Below are 17,104 nucleotides of genomic sequence, written 5' to 3'. Positions count from 1 at the left end.
TTTTTTCTTTTTTTATTAGTTTGAATAGTCAGCCAGTGAAAAAAGATTGCTCTGAATTTCCTATCCAGTTCTTTACCTACACAGGTTCTTGCTAGCACTACCTTTCACAAGGTGCTGCACATAGTCCTTGCACTAAGGAGATCCTGGCTTAGCTGAGTTTACTGATAAGAGCAGAGTTTTGCCCTCAGCTGCCCTGGGGGCTCCTACCATGTAGGTAAACTGTTGTTTGAGCCTGGTGGCATTCCTGGGATGGGATTCCTGGCCTGGGTTTGGGTGGGGTGATGTAAATGAAGACCTCATTGAACCTACCTGCAGAGAGCTGAGGAATGCTCCTGGTTTTCCCTGGAGGGGTTCCATTTATTTCTAATAACTGTTGAATTGCATCCTTACTTACTCAGATGGTATAATTTAGCGGTAAAATTCCTCTGAATATATTTGCCTTTAACATATGCAGGATGTGCCATTTCTTTTATACTCACAGTATAAACCTAGCAGAAGCCCATCAAAAAAATGCAAAGGAAAAATAGGTGAGTTATAAGAAAACAATAAAGGAGGTCTACACTGAAAGAGATTGGATGTAACAGGAGTGAAACGGCATAGGGGCCTTAGACTAGAAATATTTGCTACACTTTTATTCTGTAACCACAAGTTTCTTAAGATTTTGATGCAAAGTTCTGCGCTGAGATTCTGTGATGATCATAATGCAAAGTAGCACTGGTACAGTCTGATCCATGTTGAATCATGGCTCACAAGGGGCTGCTTTGCCCACAAGGGGCCGCTGGAGGATTCTCCTTGGGAGGGCTGACTGGTGACTGTCAGTGACCTGACAGCACCATGGCCTTTAGGAAAACTTTCCTCAAAGTCATGTTTAATCAGCTGGAGCAAATGCTTTTCAGTTAAAATAATTTTGAACCCTTTAACTCAGGAAATGACAGCTACTATAACCCACTTACTGTGAACATGTAGGAGAAGGTTTAGGCTTACTGTTTAATTTGATAGAAAGACAAACTCCAGCTTGAGTGTGGGGTCTTGTTTCTTTTTTCTGTTGTTGTCTTTTAGGGTGATGATGGTCTTCCAGGGCCTATTGGACCCAAAGGAATCAGAGTAAGTATTGATGCAGTTTTATGCAGTGATATGTTGGAATAATGGGTAAAGGCTGACAGGCATTGGCTGGGTCCTAACAGAAGTGGTGATTGACAAGTAAAAAAATTGACTTAAATCTGAAGAGTAATCTACCCACCAGAAGAGATTGTACTACTTTTTAAAATAAATACAAGATTGCATGAGCAATACTATCTTACGTATTTTTTGTATTTCATAAACTCTTTAAGGAGAGCAGACCCAGTATTCATTTGGTCTGTCTTGCATTACAGCAAGTGCCAGTGCCTTTTTTTCAATGTATTCTGAAGTAGAGGCAGTATGTCTATGGTCCATACAGGAGAGGTGGACTTATCTGGAAGTCCTTTAGATTTTGTGCCTTTGCTTTTTCTGTCATACACCTCAGCTGGTAATAATTGATACATCTCTGACTTCATTGGGCCCACATCCATTTTAACACCATGAGAGTGTATTTATTTCCTCTTTGTGTCTATAATCTATTACTTTAATAGTTCTGCATTGTCTTTTCTCTGTTTTTGTGCTATACCCCTGAAAGATTGGTAAGAACTTTGAATGCCATGTCAGCTTGACTTTTTTTTTTTATAGGTGATTCAGATGTTTGTCTGTCTTTACTTATATTTGCACAAATAAGTTACATTTTGTGAAATCTTGGTGTATCATTTTGTGCACCCATTCATATTGTACTGTTTCAAACATGTGGTTAATGTCCTTCTAGGGACCACCAGGGCTTCCCGGGTTTCCAGGAACACCAGGACTTCCTGTGAGTAGGAATGGGCTGTCTAGATATAAATCTTTTCCCTTTTGACTTTCAAGCCCAGAAGAGCATCCTGCAATCTAACTCTTTTTTCCTCTTCTCCACGTTAAAGGGATTGCCTGGACAAGATGGGCCACCAGGACCCCAGGGTATCCCAGGATGCAATGGAACAAAGGTGGAATTCCTTATAAAACCCTTAATGCAACAATAATATAGTACAGAGCTCTTGTTCTTCTGTCTGCAGCCAATAGGTTTAGTCTGTCCTGTGCAATAGTACTTGCTGTTACTGAGTTGTGAAAGTAATTCCAAGATAATTCAGACTTACACACCCCTTTGAGAGGAGAGGTCGTGGTCTGGTACTTAAAGCGTAAGTTTTGCCAGAAATTGCCAGCACCAAGGCACATCATGGTATGCTCTGCAGCCAATGTAGTTAGACTCTGTGTTCTAATCCTTACTTGTATAAGTTACAGCTGAGAGGTGTGTCTGATAATTAGCTCAGATGCTGTGTCTCGTCGTTGTAGTAGACTCTTGCTACCGAGGAAAACTCATTACTTAATAGTGAGAGTTTTTAATTATTATTTTTAATATGATATTGAAAATACTGATTGAGTGTCCTTGTTGGAGGGAGTAATTTTATTCTGACTTGCTACTTAGCTTTGCTTTGGGATTTTCCCAGAAGTTGATCTTCTATAATATTCCATGAGTTTTCCATCTCTATAGTGTTGTACTTTGCTTGGAAATTTGTGGAAATTTGTTCCATCAGTTGTGTGAATTAACCAAGTGATTATTCTATCTTGTTCCAATACAATTTTCTATTCTGGAGTCATAAGCTAGCAATTACACTAGACTTTTGAATGAAAATGTGTTTATCTGGTTTTGTTATGTTTTGGTTTGGTTTTTGCTAATAATTTTCTTAATTTCTAAGGGAGAGCGTGGACTCCCAGGCAGTCCAGGTTTTCCTGGTTTACAAGGGCCTCCTGTAAGTAAAAGATTTCCCAATCTTGTAATCCACTGAAAGACTTCTACTGTGAAAAGTAAAATAAATATCTTTTTGCAGTTTTGCTTTTGATAAACAGGATTTTTAAAAAAAATATTTAATCAGAGCGTTTTAAATGTCCCAGTGAGTGAAAGTGAATTTTTCTGCTGCATGCTGTGATAAAGCTTAAAAACCTCTTTGAATTCTCATATGCTGAGATGCTTTACCACCTATAGAGAAATACAAATACATGCATATGTGTCAGAGAAGGAAGATCTTGATACTGACATCTCATATGTTGAAAGAATATTACTGGTGATTAATGGGTCAGAAAAAAGAGCCAGGGTACGGTGTTTTCAGTATAAAAGACAAGGATGTCAGATGTACAGATGTAGTAGACAGGATGAATAATAGGAGGCAATATAGAAACAAATTGCTAAGGAAGGAAATATAATCTTTCTAATGCTCAACATTCACTATGGAAGTTCTTCTCTAATTTTTCCTTTTGATTCTGAAGTTCATAAAAAATTTATTTTCCTCTGTTCTATATATTGTTATTAACGTTTGCCTCATGGTGTAGATCTGATTAGTGATTTGCAAAAAACATACCAGTGATTTATTTCTATTGATCTTCCTTTTATTTTTTTTTTTGTTTCTTTTAAACAAAGGGACCTCCTGGTCTGCCAGGTATGAAGGTGAGTGTGCTGTACTCTCACATCCAGGTACTTACCAGACATGGGCGTGCAGTGTGATTGCCATGAGTAACCTGTTTATTTCATGCAAGACCATGTGCATCCATTGGAACCTGGAGTGACATTCTTAGTGTTTCTAGGCCACTCCAGTGGAGCTAACTGGAAATTGGGTCAGTAGCTTGAAAAGTAGCAGAGTGTTTCCTGAAGCTGTTTCCTTGGGACTGTGGGGGTCAGTGTTGAGGCATCAAGCAAACAAAATGTCTACAAACACCCAAATGCACCACTAGTCTGCCTGTTCACACTCAAAGCACTCCTAAAGACTAAACAATAGTCATCTAAAATACCCAGTGATAAGAATAGTACAACATCCTTTGTTCCTTTTGAAATTGTTTTTTTTGGTACTCTGTGTTACATAGATGGCCTTTTTCTAAGGAGTCTCATGATCTGATGTTGAACTTTTTATTTTTTAAGGGATTTGTTGTACCTTTGACCGATTAAGCATGGGCCAAAACATCAGTTTTGATTCAAGTCTTTTTAAGAGGAAACCCACAGAATTACACTGTTAAACTCCTGAGAGGACAGCATAACACTGTTCCTGGAAAATTGGGACTATTAAACGAAATGGTCTTTCATTGCTCCTTTTCTTCTCAGTTGTTTTCAAGATATTATAGGACAGTCTCACCAGAATATATATTTTCGCAACAAAGATTTTCTCTGAAATCAAAAAGAAACTACTTCAATAAGGACCAGAAAGCATAATTGTTGTAACAGCACACTCAGCACTAATCTCATGAGCTGGGTCATTGGAAAAAGCTGAATGAGCCTTTTTTATGTTGTGTCCTATCCACTGCTTTCACATGAAGCTGGAATGTTTCTTTTGTGAAGAATTTGTGTTTCAATCCCCTAATCTTTTTGAGTTTTAATCAATGCTGATATCTTTGTGCAAAACAAACCTTTTAATTTTTGTTAGTTTAGCCATTTAGAATCTTCATCTCTCTTAAACAGAGCAGATCTTGGAGAATCTAGTGTTTATATTAAAGTGTACTGCTAGGGTGTAGCATAGCTCAGAGTTTCTTAGAGTTCTAGAGCCACTGTGTGCCCTTTGGAGTAAAAATGGTGGGAAGGAATTGTAAAATGTGTTGTTAATTAAAGTCAACTGTGTTTTTCTAGGGTGAAGCAGGTGAAATAATTGCATCCTTGCTGCCAGGACAGAAAGGTGACCCAGGATTTCCAGGTCTTCCAGGGATACCTGTAAGTTGCATTAAGTATTATTAGGCTGTGTTCTGCCAAAAAGATAACATGAAAAGTACTCTTACTGCAGCACAATTGGCAGCTTGGTGCTTGGAGATTCATACGTTTTCTTGGAGATGCTGGGCTCACATTTATTGTCCCTCTGATTTATGGCTTGAGGGAAAGTGTGCAATTCCATATTGCTCTTAATAGGGTGACCACAGAAGCCAGAAAGTCCCCTGGTCAGGAAGGTGGTATCCAGCAGGCAGCAGTACTCAGTGGTTTGCTTCTTTGCTTTCCCTACGTCTTCCCCCTTCCTAGACATCCTTTGTATCAGTTCTGGAGTTCCCGTCCCTTCTTCACTCTGAGTCAGTAACATCTGGCTTTTCTGGCTATAGCTTCTGTTTTGGGTGGTGGGAAGGAGAGGGTAAGGCCTCAGCTGTTCTCCTCATGTTTCCTAAACAGTGAAACTTTTGAACGGTGTTTCTGCTCTCCCAGCAGTGCTCTGTGAAAACAGCTAGTGACTCCAGGCACTGTACTTCCCCACTGAGCCATTCATTGCTTTAGTTAAAGAACAAAGGGAGCCAAAAATGAGTCTATTGATCTGAACTGGACAGAAGCCAGACTCCCATTTCCTGGTACAGAGAGGAAAGCCCCATACTATTCTGTGACTAGACTGAGCCTGTTAGCATTTCCGGTCCTCTGATCTGTGCTTCCCTAATGTCTGTTCCTGGTTGGGAGGAATCACAAATACTAAGTGTTTTGTTGTTCTCTCTCAGTGCATGAAGAGGAAGAAAGTGCAAAAGTAGTTCAAAATAAACAAAAAAGCATTCCCTTATCTGAGCCAAAAAGAGGTATTGATTTTAAGAGCAGAACTCTCCTAACATGATGTACCCTCCTTTAGGCCTTTCCCCAAGGACAGATTGATAGGTTAGTAGTCAGCTATGTTGATTTGACATGTATGGGATGCCAGCTGTTGGGGTTATTTGGGCTTAAAGCTCTCATTGGGTTTTTTCATAAAAAGATGCTTCTCATGGCCTTCTTCCCTTCCTCAACAGGGCCCACCTGGCTCCATGGGAATACCAGGTCCAATTGGCCCTCCAGGGCCCCCAGGTTTAACAGTAAGTTTCTTTAAACAGTTGCTCATAAAGCCTTAAATGGGACAGTTACTACTTCATTTTGGGTTCTCAGAGGCAGGTCAGTAAAGTGCAGAGATCATGATAGTCAGGACTTGTTATGAGGACAGCAGCAACCACGCATTCAGTTCAGCCTGGAGCTGTTACTATGCACATTTTAATAAGATACTTCCAAAACAACCTGTTCCCAGACATCTTTTTGCTTTAGATTGTGCTGAATTGTTGTGCAGACTTCTTACTTGTGGGAAACATGAGACAAGATTTAGCTTATTTAGACTATGATGTTTAATACCTGACTGTTTAATTTCATGTTATTCTTTCACTTAATGGAAGAACTAGTTTCTTACATATTTGTGAAGTTGAATAGCAATGAGTTTTCAAAGGCAGGCAAGGTGCATTGTCAGCATGGAGATAATTCACAGAAATCAAAGCTGCAGCATTGTTGTGGGGCTTTTTTTCTACAGGGGTTTGTAAAGTGCTTTTAAGTGACTTGCATTTTGGTTTCCTTTTTCAATAGGGACCTCCTGGTCCACCAGGGCTATCAGGACCCAAGGTATGATCTTTCTCACATTGATGGTGCTGATGGACTGTTTTCTTTCTCTTTTTCTCCTTTTCTCTTTTTCTCTTTTTCTCTTTTTTCTCTTTTTCTCTTTTTCTCTCTTTCTCTCTTTCTCTTTCTCTTTCTCTTTCTCTTTCTCTTTCTCTTTCTCTTTCTCTTTCTCTTTCTCTTTCTCTTTCTCTTTCTCTTTCTCTTTCTCTTTCTCTTTCTCTTTCTCTTTGTAACTTCTAAGGGCTGATGAGTTATACTTTTTGCAGGGTAATATGGGTTTGAATTTCCAAGGACCCAAAGGTGAAAAAGTGAGTCAGTTATCATAATGATATTTTTACTTATTGCTTCCAAAATATTTATGCTTGCCATTTTTGCTTGTATTGCCTGTAATGAACTGCATCTTCCTATGCATTAGGGTGAGCAAGGTCTTCAGGGACCTCCAGGGCCACCAGGACAAATTGGAGAACAGAAAAGACCAAATGACATTGAGTTTCAGAAAGGAGATCAGGTGAGTGGGACACTACGCCCACCTGTGTTGAGCATATGATCAAGCTGCAAGCTCTGTTGGTTTGGCTCATATATGCTCACATCCTTCTTACTGCAGAGGTCCTATTTTTTTTTCTCAGAGTACTGAATATTCCAGGCTTTAGTACTTTTCTTTTAATAAAAAGCACACCAGTCACATTAGTTGTTACTTCCCTTAGTACCATAATATTCAAAAAATACTCTCTTAAAGGCAGTTCACAGTAACATTAAAAGCAGTTAAAATACTTCCATTCCTTTGACACCCAGAATTGCAATTTTCAAAGCAGTCTAGGGATTCAGATTCCCACTAATTAACCAGCTGTGTCATCCATTGTGAAGAAGTCTTTCAAAAATTTTAATTCAGTTTCTTCTTTTTTGTTATTAGTGATGCCCAAAATATCTTGATGCCCAAGGTCTTTATTTATTGTGGTCTGAATAAAGTGCTTTCCCTGTTTCTGGCATCTCAAAAGTAAATATCAGTCATATTGTAACAAGTAAGCTCAAAATACTGGTTTGATTTGTATGGATCCCTCCTTACCAATAAATGCCAGGCTATTTCTTTCTTTTTCACTGGGGAACATTCTGCGGTACTGTTTAATTCCGGGTGCCATAGACAGTCTGAGCAAAACCAGTAGGATCATAGGTGCCTGGATGTCACATTTTCCTTGAAGTTTTTGTGATATTCTCAAATATACCCTGAGTAATGGAAGAGTTGAGGTAGATGCTTCGAGGAAAAAGTATCGAGTGATCATTTTTGTACTGTGATTATTTTAAAAATGTCACTGTAGTAACTGAAATTTAAACTGTTTGTTTCTTCCATCGGTATTTGGAGCAGTTTCTTCCTTACCATCTTCTTATCTTGGGAAATGTGTCAGAGAAGAAAGCTTTGGGATACAGCAGTATTTTATTTTAGCAGGGTGTAGGGCAATTCTGCCCTTAATCTTGATGAAAACCATTTGTTACTTTTCCTTTCAGAAGAGAATTAAGCACCACTAGGCATTAACTAGAACTATGTGCTGGTGTACACTTGCAGTGCACAGTCATCCTAGAAAAGTCTCTGGTTTTGTCTGTAACTGGTGATAGGACAGAAAATAAAGAGCAGCATTATGTGTCTTTATAATTCTAAGGAAACACGAGGTGACATTTTGACCACACTGTTGTTGAAGAAAAAATTGGTCTGATTTTATTGGAGTCAGAGTAATTTGCTTCTGTCATCAGGGACCCCTGAAGGACTAATTATACTGGCACTAATTTGTGTGAATGTACAAAGTAAAAACATTCTACCTACATTCCTTTTACACAATCAGTAAAAAATGTCAGTGTTGCAGTTACCTTTTTGTGAAATGCACATAGAGTTCTGGTGTGTGCCTTCACCTATGATCTCTGACTAAAATCAAGTGTGTAGACGGGCTTGAATCTAGGATGACTCCAAGAAATTAATGGAAATTGCACAGAAACGTAGAAACTTTTTGTGGATTCAGTAGCCTCCAACTTTTCTTTAGGTTAATGGTGAAAAGATTTAGTAACGTATAGAAAGGTGTAATAAGACAAAATAGGAATGAGAACTTTTTAACACAATGATCCTGTGACACTTTTCTGACAAACACGCTGTGATCCTGATGGCCTCTCAATTTCAACAGTTACCAATAATCTAATGACTGTTGCTCCTATAATTTCAGCAAGATCTGGAATCTTTTTGTTCTTGCTTCCTTTTTTCCTTTCTTCTCTTTACTAATGGATAGCGCCTCCAGGCCACCAAACCAGCTGCTGCAGTGCATGCAGGAGGCAATTGTGTTTTTATGGAATGAATCATCTAAATAAACAGGATGAGCAGTTAATAAAATTTATAGGTTCACTTTAAATTCCACACAAAGAAATAATAAATATGATCCTTTATAACTTGAAATCTAAATGACAGCAATAATATTCTATTTAAGAAAAAAAGTCAACTGAGCTGCTAGAGAGTGATGGAGGCTTTAATCCTCTTTTTCTCTGCCCATGAATGACAGGGTATTCCAGGTGATCCAGGCCCACCAGGACTTCCTGGGCCACCAGGCCCTCCTGTGAGTAGAACCTAGTTCTATTTTGTTGCGTCTGTATCAGAACTGTAACTTCATTCTACTGTGGCTTGCGGGCTCAGTTTAAGATGACGTTTGTGTGTCCAGGGTCTTCCCGGTGGTGTAAAAGGTGAAAAAGGTGTGCAAGGAGAACCAGGCAAAAGAGTAAGTAGTCTGTTTAACCAAACATTTATATTTCGATTCAGTGTTATCTTTGACAATTAAGCAAATGTTGAATTCAGGTGGGGCCATCAGCTTATGGGTAAGAGACTACATTTTCTTCTCTTTGTAACCTGGCAACTTGTAGATGATGCACAGGCCTGATGACAGTGCTTCTAGCTGTGGCTCTCTCAATGCTTTCTGATAGAATTATCTACATGAAGATCTTCGTTTGGGAGGCAAGAAAAAATAGTTTAAAATATGTGGTTAACATGTGTGATAACCTTCAAAGTTGTTGGACTACTTGTCTGAAGCAGCAGTTTTCTGTTTCCTTTTAGAAAGGGTTTTCCTTCAGTTTGCTATGTATTGGGTTGCCAAGCAGTGTGATATTAGTATGCATAAATATATGTAAAAATAAAAGCTGGTCCGTTTAAACTCATTCTTGGTGGGTTTGCTTGTGAGCAAAACCAAGTCTCTGAACACTGTTAAGACCAAAAGTATTCTGTTTGTCACTTCCCAAGAGACTGCCTCAATTTATGTGCTATCTGGGGAGAGCATGAGTCAGGATAGCTTTATCTAGGGATAGCAGGAGTCACTTTGTTCTGACCAGACTCAAATCAATCCTGGAATTTAAATGTGCTTGGATATCACAGCTCAGAAAAGCTGAAGAAGATCATAGAAGTGCTAAGAAATAGGATAAAAATAACATGGGCTGGACCAGCAAAGAAAAGAGAGGCTGTAACCAGCTCAAAACATTCAGTATCTTCACTTCCCCAGCTTCTGAATGCATTGTTTCATCAATAAAATGGGCCCCTTTGAAAGTCAAGGCACAAGTTCTTCTGAGGTTAATTGGACAACATATAAACACTGTTTAGGAACATGCTGGTAGTAGGTTTTCCAATTTCCATAGGAAATAAATACAGTGGAAACAAATAGTTGGTACTCCAGATAAATGTTTGGTATTCCTTCTTAGTTGCTGAGATTTATAGAGGGGCTTTGATTTGTCTCTTTCAAAGAACATAAGAAGCAAATTTATGAAGCCAAAAGTCTCATCGTATTTTGAGTAGGTTTTGAATTGTTGCTTCTCTCTGCAACAGAGATTTGCAACATAAATTTGCAAATATCTGAAAGGATAAATGTCCTGAGAGGATATGTCAGATGCCTTTTGTCAAAAGCTTGTTTATCAATATTTTTATTTGGTTTTATTACTCTGAATCTGGGCACGTTGCATACTTGAAGTGCAGTTTTGCTGCTAAGTTACTTTAAAGTTACATTTTAGGGCTCCATATGATTTGGTGAGGCTCAAAGCCATTTTAGGTTTACTCATAAAAATGTCAGTCTACATATTCAGATAGTTCTGCACATTCACAGGATGTCTTAAAACCTTAATTTTGAGAGTTAGAACTCATCACTAGTGAAAACAAATTTCACAAATCACATTATACTCTGATTCACTAAATCTATGAGGTCATATTATCAATGTCTCAATGACTGAGAGCTGGTCTTCATACTAAGGAAGGTTCTCTAGGTGAAGTTCAATCACCTTCTCTAGTTCTGTTCCAGCAGGTGCCTCCAGACACGTCTTCTGTAACTCTGACAGTAAAGTGTCATTTGTCTGCCCAGTGAATGGTCTGGAATAAAGTGAAGCTTGCCCTGCTTTTATCACAGCAATGACAAATCTGTTCAGCAAGAATATGTATTTTAGAAGTCACTTCTTTGAGCAGAACTTCATCTTATATTTTCAGAGATAATAATGAGAAAATTGTGTTGATTTAAAGTAGAGTTAAAATTCAAACACAAAGTTTTATTTAGTTTTACTGGTCTCATTATACTAATTTCCTAATTAAATACAGTGTTCTACTATTTAGGGAGTTAGGATCTGTTTTCCAAATATAGAATTTCTCTAATGCGAAAATAAGGGAGTAGTAAACACAATGAATCAGCAGTAGTCAACTGGAGATCATTTTGTGTTGTATTTACCCAGCATTTCTCTGAGACTGTCATGATTTTGTGCTCTGGTTTTCAAAATGGAAATCTCAGTTTAGGTAACTCCCTTGATTATGGTTGATGTCTTTGATGCGTTGTCCCAAGAACTGCATTCCAGATAGTTTGGTTAACTGAAAAATGGGAAACAAGTAACATAATTTCAATAAGAATTCTTCACCACTGAAGCATTTTATTTCAATGCATATTTGTCTTTGAAGGGAAAGCCTGGCAAAGATGGAGAACCTGGTCAACCTGGTAGGGATGTGAGTAATTAACTTGTTTTTAATTTAAGCAGACTCTTTATAAGCTTTTCTTTTGATATGGAGAAGATCTTAGTGTGATTATATTTCCTTTTCTTGAAGGGTTTACCTGGTGGGCCTGGAATAAACGGTGCTCCAGGAAGAGATGGTGAAAAGGTATGCCAGGATTTTTGTCAATATTGCTGTAATAGATTGAAAATTTGCCATCACTGAGTAAATTTCTTCCTGAGTAGTAATTGCACGGCCTATGCTATTACAGTGTTGAGGAATATTTGCAATAACTTGTTTATGTACTGCTGCACAGTATCAGAAATGTTCTTAATTTCATTGATAGGGTGAAAAAGGTGACATGGGTCCCCCTGGTCCTCCTGGAATTGTAAGTTGCTGATCCTTTATTTTTTTCTGCATTTGGTTGACAGTAATGTTTCATTGTAGTTCTTGGCTGACTGAGAGTCCCATCTCTGGGAGCATCAGAAAATATTTCATACATACACTAACAGAAATAATGGTTTCCTTCTTTCAATATCAATTCTGTGCTCTGGGATTTGTTAGGTCACAAACACAGGCTAGACTATAACCTCAGACCAGCAGGACAGAGTCAGCCTCACTGAAGCCTGTTGTAACTGTTGGCTTGGCAGGCAAACAGCTTCCTATTGGGGATTACTCTTTACTGGAATTTTCCCTGGTAATTCATTGGAGTGGGGAAAGCATCCTGTCATTGGCATAAGGTTCAAAGTATGTTGAACTTTCCCTCCCTCACATCTCTTTATGATTCCAATTACTCTTTTCTTGGCAAGTAGTTTCACATGAGCATGAAACATTTACAGGTTGTTCCAAGACCAGGCATTGACGTGACAGTGGGACCAAAAGGTAGTAAAGGATTGCCAGGACTTCCAGGAGCCAAAGGGGAGCGTGGGTTCTCTGGTAGGCCAGGCCCACCTGGCTTGCCAGGATCTCCAGGTAGGAGTGCAAGCTTTGAATTAAGTTGTATGCTCAACATGTGATTGGGTATTTGGCTTCACAGTTTTTACACACTCCTTTTAACAGCAGGCAGAATATTTAGAGCTACCTTTGAGCTTGAAGGGTAGTCTTGAACTTCTGGGGATAGTGTGAGGAATTCTGAACATTCATTGCCCTTGCTGTGATGAACTGAGGATACTAGCTTAATGCTCCTAGGGGTAATTATCTCATATCACTTATCTAAATTATACGTTGTCCATTGCACTACACAGAGAAAGTTTTGTGTACCACAAGTCTGGAAGGAGATGATCTGAGTCTACAGTGGGAGTGAGCAGTAACACCTGTATGTGCTTCTTTCATTAGTCCTGGTTTGTTTTGGTTTCTTTTCCCATCATAAACTTAGTTGTTGAGTCTCAGGTCAATTTTTCGAACATCTCAAATATGTGGAATGTATGTCATTGTCATCCTTGCAAAAATGGATGTAAGCCACTAAGCTAGCAAAGAACTAAGTCCTTTCTGTCTTAGGGATCACTACTGTTGGACCTCCTGGCCCACCTGGCTTACCTGGTGAGAGAGGACAGAAGGGAGATCCAGGTTTACCTGGAGTTTCTATTCCTGGGCAACCAGGAGTTGAGGGACCACAAGGACCACCAGGACCACCAGGTCCCCCAGGGCCACCTGCTCCATCTGTTGCTCCTGGTAAGTGATGATCACATAAACAGCAAGCAGAAAAGACTAAACTGCTTTGACATTTGTATAGGTTTGGGTTTCTATTTGTTTGTTTGTTTGCATGGGTTTTTTAAATTCCAGCTCCAAAGGTGTCATTTATGTGTAGCTGAAGTCCATGAGACTCTATTCCTATACATTCTCCTAGTTGTTCCTATTGCATATCAAGACATCTGTAGGAGAACGTTAGGCTTAAGGTACAGAATTTGTTCCCTACTAAGAATTGTGATAGCAGGAGAGTCAAAGGTGTAACTTTTCACAGAATTCCAGTTTCATTTCTTTAATATTCTAGTGTGTAGACCACATGAAATTAGCTTTGGAATGGACAATGTGGATGAAAGCACTTAGCTCTTTTTTTGGTATAAGGAGAGTGGGGAATGGCAGATGGAATATAAGAACTGGAAAGCTGTAGTGGAGAGGGGCTAACATGGTTCAGGAAGCAATTTAGCGTCTAGATGACATTGGCATCTGAAGTACCCTTGTTCTGATGATGATTCATAAGCATGTTTTTATGATGAGGCTAAATATCAGAATGAAGTTTAGAGATGGAAGTGTGTACGCTGTGGGAAGCAGTGGGAAATGGTTGAGGTTGTAAAGAGTTTGATTGTTGTGTACTGTACTGTTTTCTTTTGAGATTGAATTATATGTGTGGGTTTTCACCAGCAGTCCTGTCTGAATTGGTAAAATGTTTGGTCTGTGATTATGGTGGTGTATTAGAATATGTATTCAAATACATTTTTGTACTGGATACGTGTATTGGGTGCTGCTGTCTAACACAAATAGATAATAAAACCTCTCCTGATGTTCCTTAGGTGAAGGGTTATGTGAGCAAGGGCCACCAGGTCCTCCAGGAATTCCAGGACAACAAGGTTTTACAGGGGAGCGAGGCCAAAAAGGTGCAGTGTCATGGATATACTTTCTATTTTTTCTCTTTTTTTGGAAGCTTGGTAACAAATGTAAAGATTGCATTAAATAATGGTAAATGCTGCCCCTTCCCGATAGGGTTGAGTGCAGATATTTTATGTCTCTGAATAAGAAAGCTGTTTGCTTTGAGAGTAGGATACTACTTCACCTAATATTAAAGCAGGATTGACTGCTAGACAGCCAATGTCTAGCATGGATCTTGAATAAAATAAAATGGAACTTGAGGTTTATGAGTATCTCCCAGGCAGATAGAAACTGGGTGCTTTGTAACAGCACTGGCCAAGTCTGTGTGAAAATGTTTTCTAGTTCATGAATAAATTTGAAGTTTTTTATAGAAAGCAGCATTGAAATTATAAATACAAGATTCCTAATTTGAGTTGGTCAGTTGGTGAGTTTGTTTGTTTGCAAAGCAAAAGAAAGTCAAATTTAATATATATCCTTGTTTCCAAAAAGACAACCTTGCAATGAGGATGCTGATATGGGTAAGTGAGAATCTTTTCCTAGCCCAGCCATGGACATCATAAATTACTTTAGACAGCTCACTTAATTTTGTACTCATTTCAAAGAGAAATATTTTTTCTTCTGGAGATTGTAAGGATTAACTAATTAGCCTAAATGAAATGCTCATACATTACACTGATGAATGTCACGTAAGTCTGTATTTGAAGGAAATTCCTAAGCTTCTTGAAACAAAACTTTTTTTTCTAATTAAATACTTTTAGTCTTTTTTTAAATCAATGAAACATTCCCAGTATTTATTTTGCACTCTTGAAGTTTAATTAAGTTTGGAATTTTGATGTATGTGGTTTAGAGTTATAGTTAGAAGTGTCAAGTGCCTACTTTAAAAGAGGATACCTTTGCTGAGAAAACAAAAGTCCATGGTTTTATTTTCTATTTTTGAAAGCACTGATTTTGTTTTAATTATTTTGCACTGTCATAAATGCATTCTAATCATATCTGATATTGGTTGTCTGACTCCTAGTCACCAAAAAGCATCAGTTTAACTTGCGGGGGCAGCGGGGGAGGTTTCTAATATTCAAGCAGTAATTATTTGAAGTAGTCACTTTGGACCTGGTATTATAGATCAGTAGCAAGAAAACATTTGCTGTTGTGCTGAATTCTTTTAATATTTTATAAAACCTGATGCTCAAGTAAGTTCTTCAATCTTTTTAGGTGATCAAGGAGATACATGCTTCAACTGCATAGGAACTGGAGTTACTGGTCCTCCTGGGGAGAGAGGACCACCAGGACCTCCAGGTAGTCCAGGTAAGGCTAGAGTCTTCACTAATTTGCTTAATATGTTCCATAAAGTTACTTTTTATCAGTGTGTCTGTACAATGGTAACAATATATCTGTACATTTTGTACAAGTTCAAATGTGCATTTGTCAGCTCCAGTGCAGAGTTGGCACATGTTGTATTTTGAACAGTTGGAAAGAAACAAGATGGGCATGTGTAAAACCCTCATTCTTTGAAAATCTAGTCTTTGAAAAGTATTTCTCTCTTCAAAGACAGCCTTGCAAGCATTCTGCATGTTGAAGGTTTAGGGTCTGCTATAGATTCAACTGAGAGAGAAAAATTAACTTCTACTACTACTATTCCTGGAATAATGGAGGAGCTGGAGCTTTTTAAAAGCATGATATTTTTTGACACTACGGTTCAACTTAGAGTAGCAAACTTGTTTCTGCTCAAATAAAATGAAGATCTCAAAAAGAAAACAAAACAGGGTAAGCTTTGTCTGGTTTTAAAGCCACTTAGCTATTATCAATGAAACATCATGCTTGATATTGCAGCCTCTCCAAATTTATGTTTTTCTTGTATGTTTTTCTGCGCTTCTCAGGTTCTCCTGGTTTTCCTGGACCAAAAGGTGAAAAGGGGCTTCCTGGATTAACTGGCCTTGTAGGGCCACCAGTAAGTGGTGGTATTATCTTCTGGTTGGGAAAATAGCGTCTCATTTGTCTTGCGTGATAGGTAGAACTGTAAGCAATAGATGTAATTTAATGTCTAATATTTTTTTGTCCATAACTGCCTTGAATGCATGATTCATATGTTGTTCCATACTCAGAGAGGGAGTGAAAGAAAAGCTAAAATACTTTTTTTCTTTCTTTTTTTTTTTTTTTTTCCTCCCTCAGGGCTTTCCAGGCACCCCAGGTGCTCCTGGCAGACCTGGTCCTAAAGGAGACCCAGGGGATGTCCTGTCTTCTCCGAGAATGAAAGGTGACAAAGGAGACCCCGGCTTCCCAGGACCTCCAGGTCTCCCTGGTATAGATGGCACTCCTGGACGAGATGGACTGCCAGGTTTGCCTGGCCCTAAGGGGGAACCTGTGAGTTCCATTTTAGGCTCTCTTTGACTGGATGGATGTTTTGGGAAGTCCTGCATGCATTTGACATAGTGCAGATAAAATAACTGGCACAAATGCACTTTCTCTCTATGTGATAAGGCAGGAATTCTCTTCAGTAAATGCCAATCTAGTGATGATACACTGGGGTACCTCCCCAATCTGCCAGTGCTCTAGAAATAAGCGGAGTCTCCTCTTGGGTGATGTCAGAGGGTCCCTTCTGCCATTGTCTACATTTCACCTATGTACCGGAGGGAGCTAAGTAGCCAGGTTCAGGTCTGCTCTCTGCCATGCTATCAAGGTCTAGGCAGCTAATGAGAGCTGGAAGGATGGAAACTGCCAGAGTTTCAAAGCAGAAGCAATGAAACACTTTACTCTTTTGATACATGATCTTTCCCATCATGCTCTTTCTAATTTCAGGGAAGTATTGCATTCAAAGGAGAAATGGGTATTCCAGGTGACCCAGGGATACCAGGTCTTCCTGGAGAAAAAGGACTTCCTGGACCTCCTGGTTTTGGTCCACAAGGCCCACCTGGTGAAAAGGGCATCCAAGGTGTATCCGGCCGTCCAGGGCCTCCTGGTGTTCCAGGTGAGTTGGTCTCTGTGTGCTGTTGAACAAGTACTGCAAAGTACTCGCAAAGTCAAACTTTGCCCCTTTTGCACGACGTAGTTCTCAGAACATAATGCTGCATTTAAACTTTTCCTAGAGGCTT

General features: G+C 39.0%; 1 protein-coding gene across 1 annotated transcript in view; it reads left to right on the top strand.

Moving 5' to 3' along the window:
• Positions 1-17,104, top strand: part of COL4A5 (collagen type IV alpha 5 chain) — an 88,915-nt gene that overhangs the window by 42,252 nt on the left and 29,559 nt on the right. The window contains exons 4-25 of the mRNA XM_056491630.1: positions 1,060-1,104; positions 1,835-1,879; positions 1,986-2,048; positions 2,799-2,852; positions 3,518-3,544; positions 4,712-4,792; positions 5,830-5,892; positions 6,425-6,460; positions 6,724-6,765; positions 6,873-6,965; positions 8,992-9,045; positions 9,148-9,204; positions 11,403-11,447; positions 11,547-11,600; positions 11,779-11,820; positions 12,272-12,404; positions 12,930-13,103; positions 13,943-14,026; positions 15,228-15,320; positions 15,893-15,963; positions 16,185-16,376; positions 16,812-16,980. Of these exons, the coding sequence (XP_056347605.1) occupies positions 1,060-1,104; positions 1,835-1,879; positions 1,986-2,048; positions 2,799-2,852; positions 3,518-3,544; positions 4,712-4,792; positions 5,830-5,892; positions 6,425-6,460; positions 6,724-6,765; positions 6,873-6,965; positions 8,992-9,045; positions 9,148-9,204; positions 11,403-11,447; positions 11,547-11,600; positions 11,779-11,820; positions 12,272-12,404; positions 12,930-13,103; positions 13,943-14,026; positions 15,228-15,320; positions 15,893-15,963; positions 16,185-16,376; positions 16,812-16,980 (1,717 nt within the window). The remainder of the gene's footprint in view (positions 1-1,059; positions 1,105-1,834; positions 1,880-1,985; positions 2,049-2,798; positions 2,853-3,517; positions 3,545-4,711; positions 4,793-5,829; positions 5,893-6,424; positions 6,461-6,723; positions 6,766-6,872; positions 6,966-8,991; positions 9,046-9,147; positions 9,205-11,402; positions 11,448-11,546; positions 11,601-11,778; positions 11,821-12,271; positions 12,405-12,929; positions 13,104-13,942; positions 14,027-15,227; positions 15,321-15,892; positions 15,964-16,184; positions 16,377-16,811; positions 16,981-17,104) is intronic.

This window comes from Oenanthe melanoleuca, chromosome 4A, assembly GCF_029582105.1.
Source record: "Oenanthe melanoleuca isolate GR-GAL-2019-014 chromosome 4A, OMel1.0, whole genome shotgun sequence".
NCBI lineage: Eukaryota > Metazoa > Chordata > Aves > Passeriformes > Muscicapidae > Oenanthe > Oenanthe melanoleuca.
The sequence above is the reverse complement of the archived record's forward strand: the minus strand, read 5'-3'. Positions and strand labels throughout refer to the sequence as shown.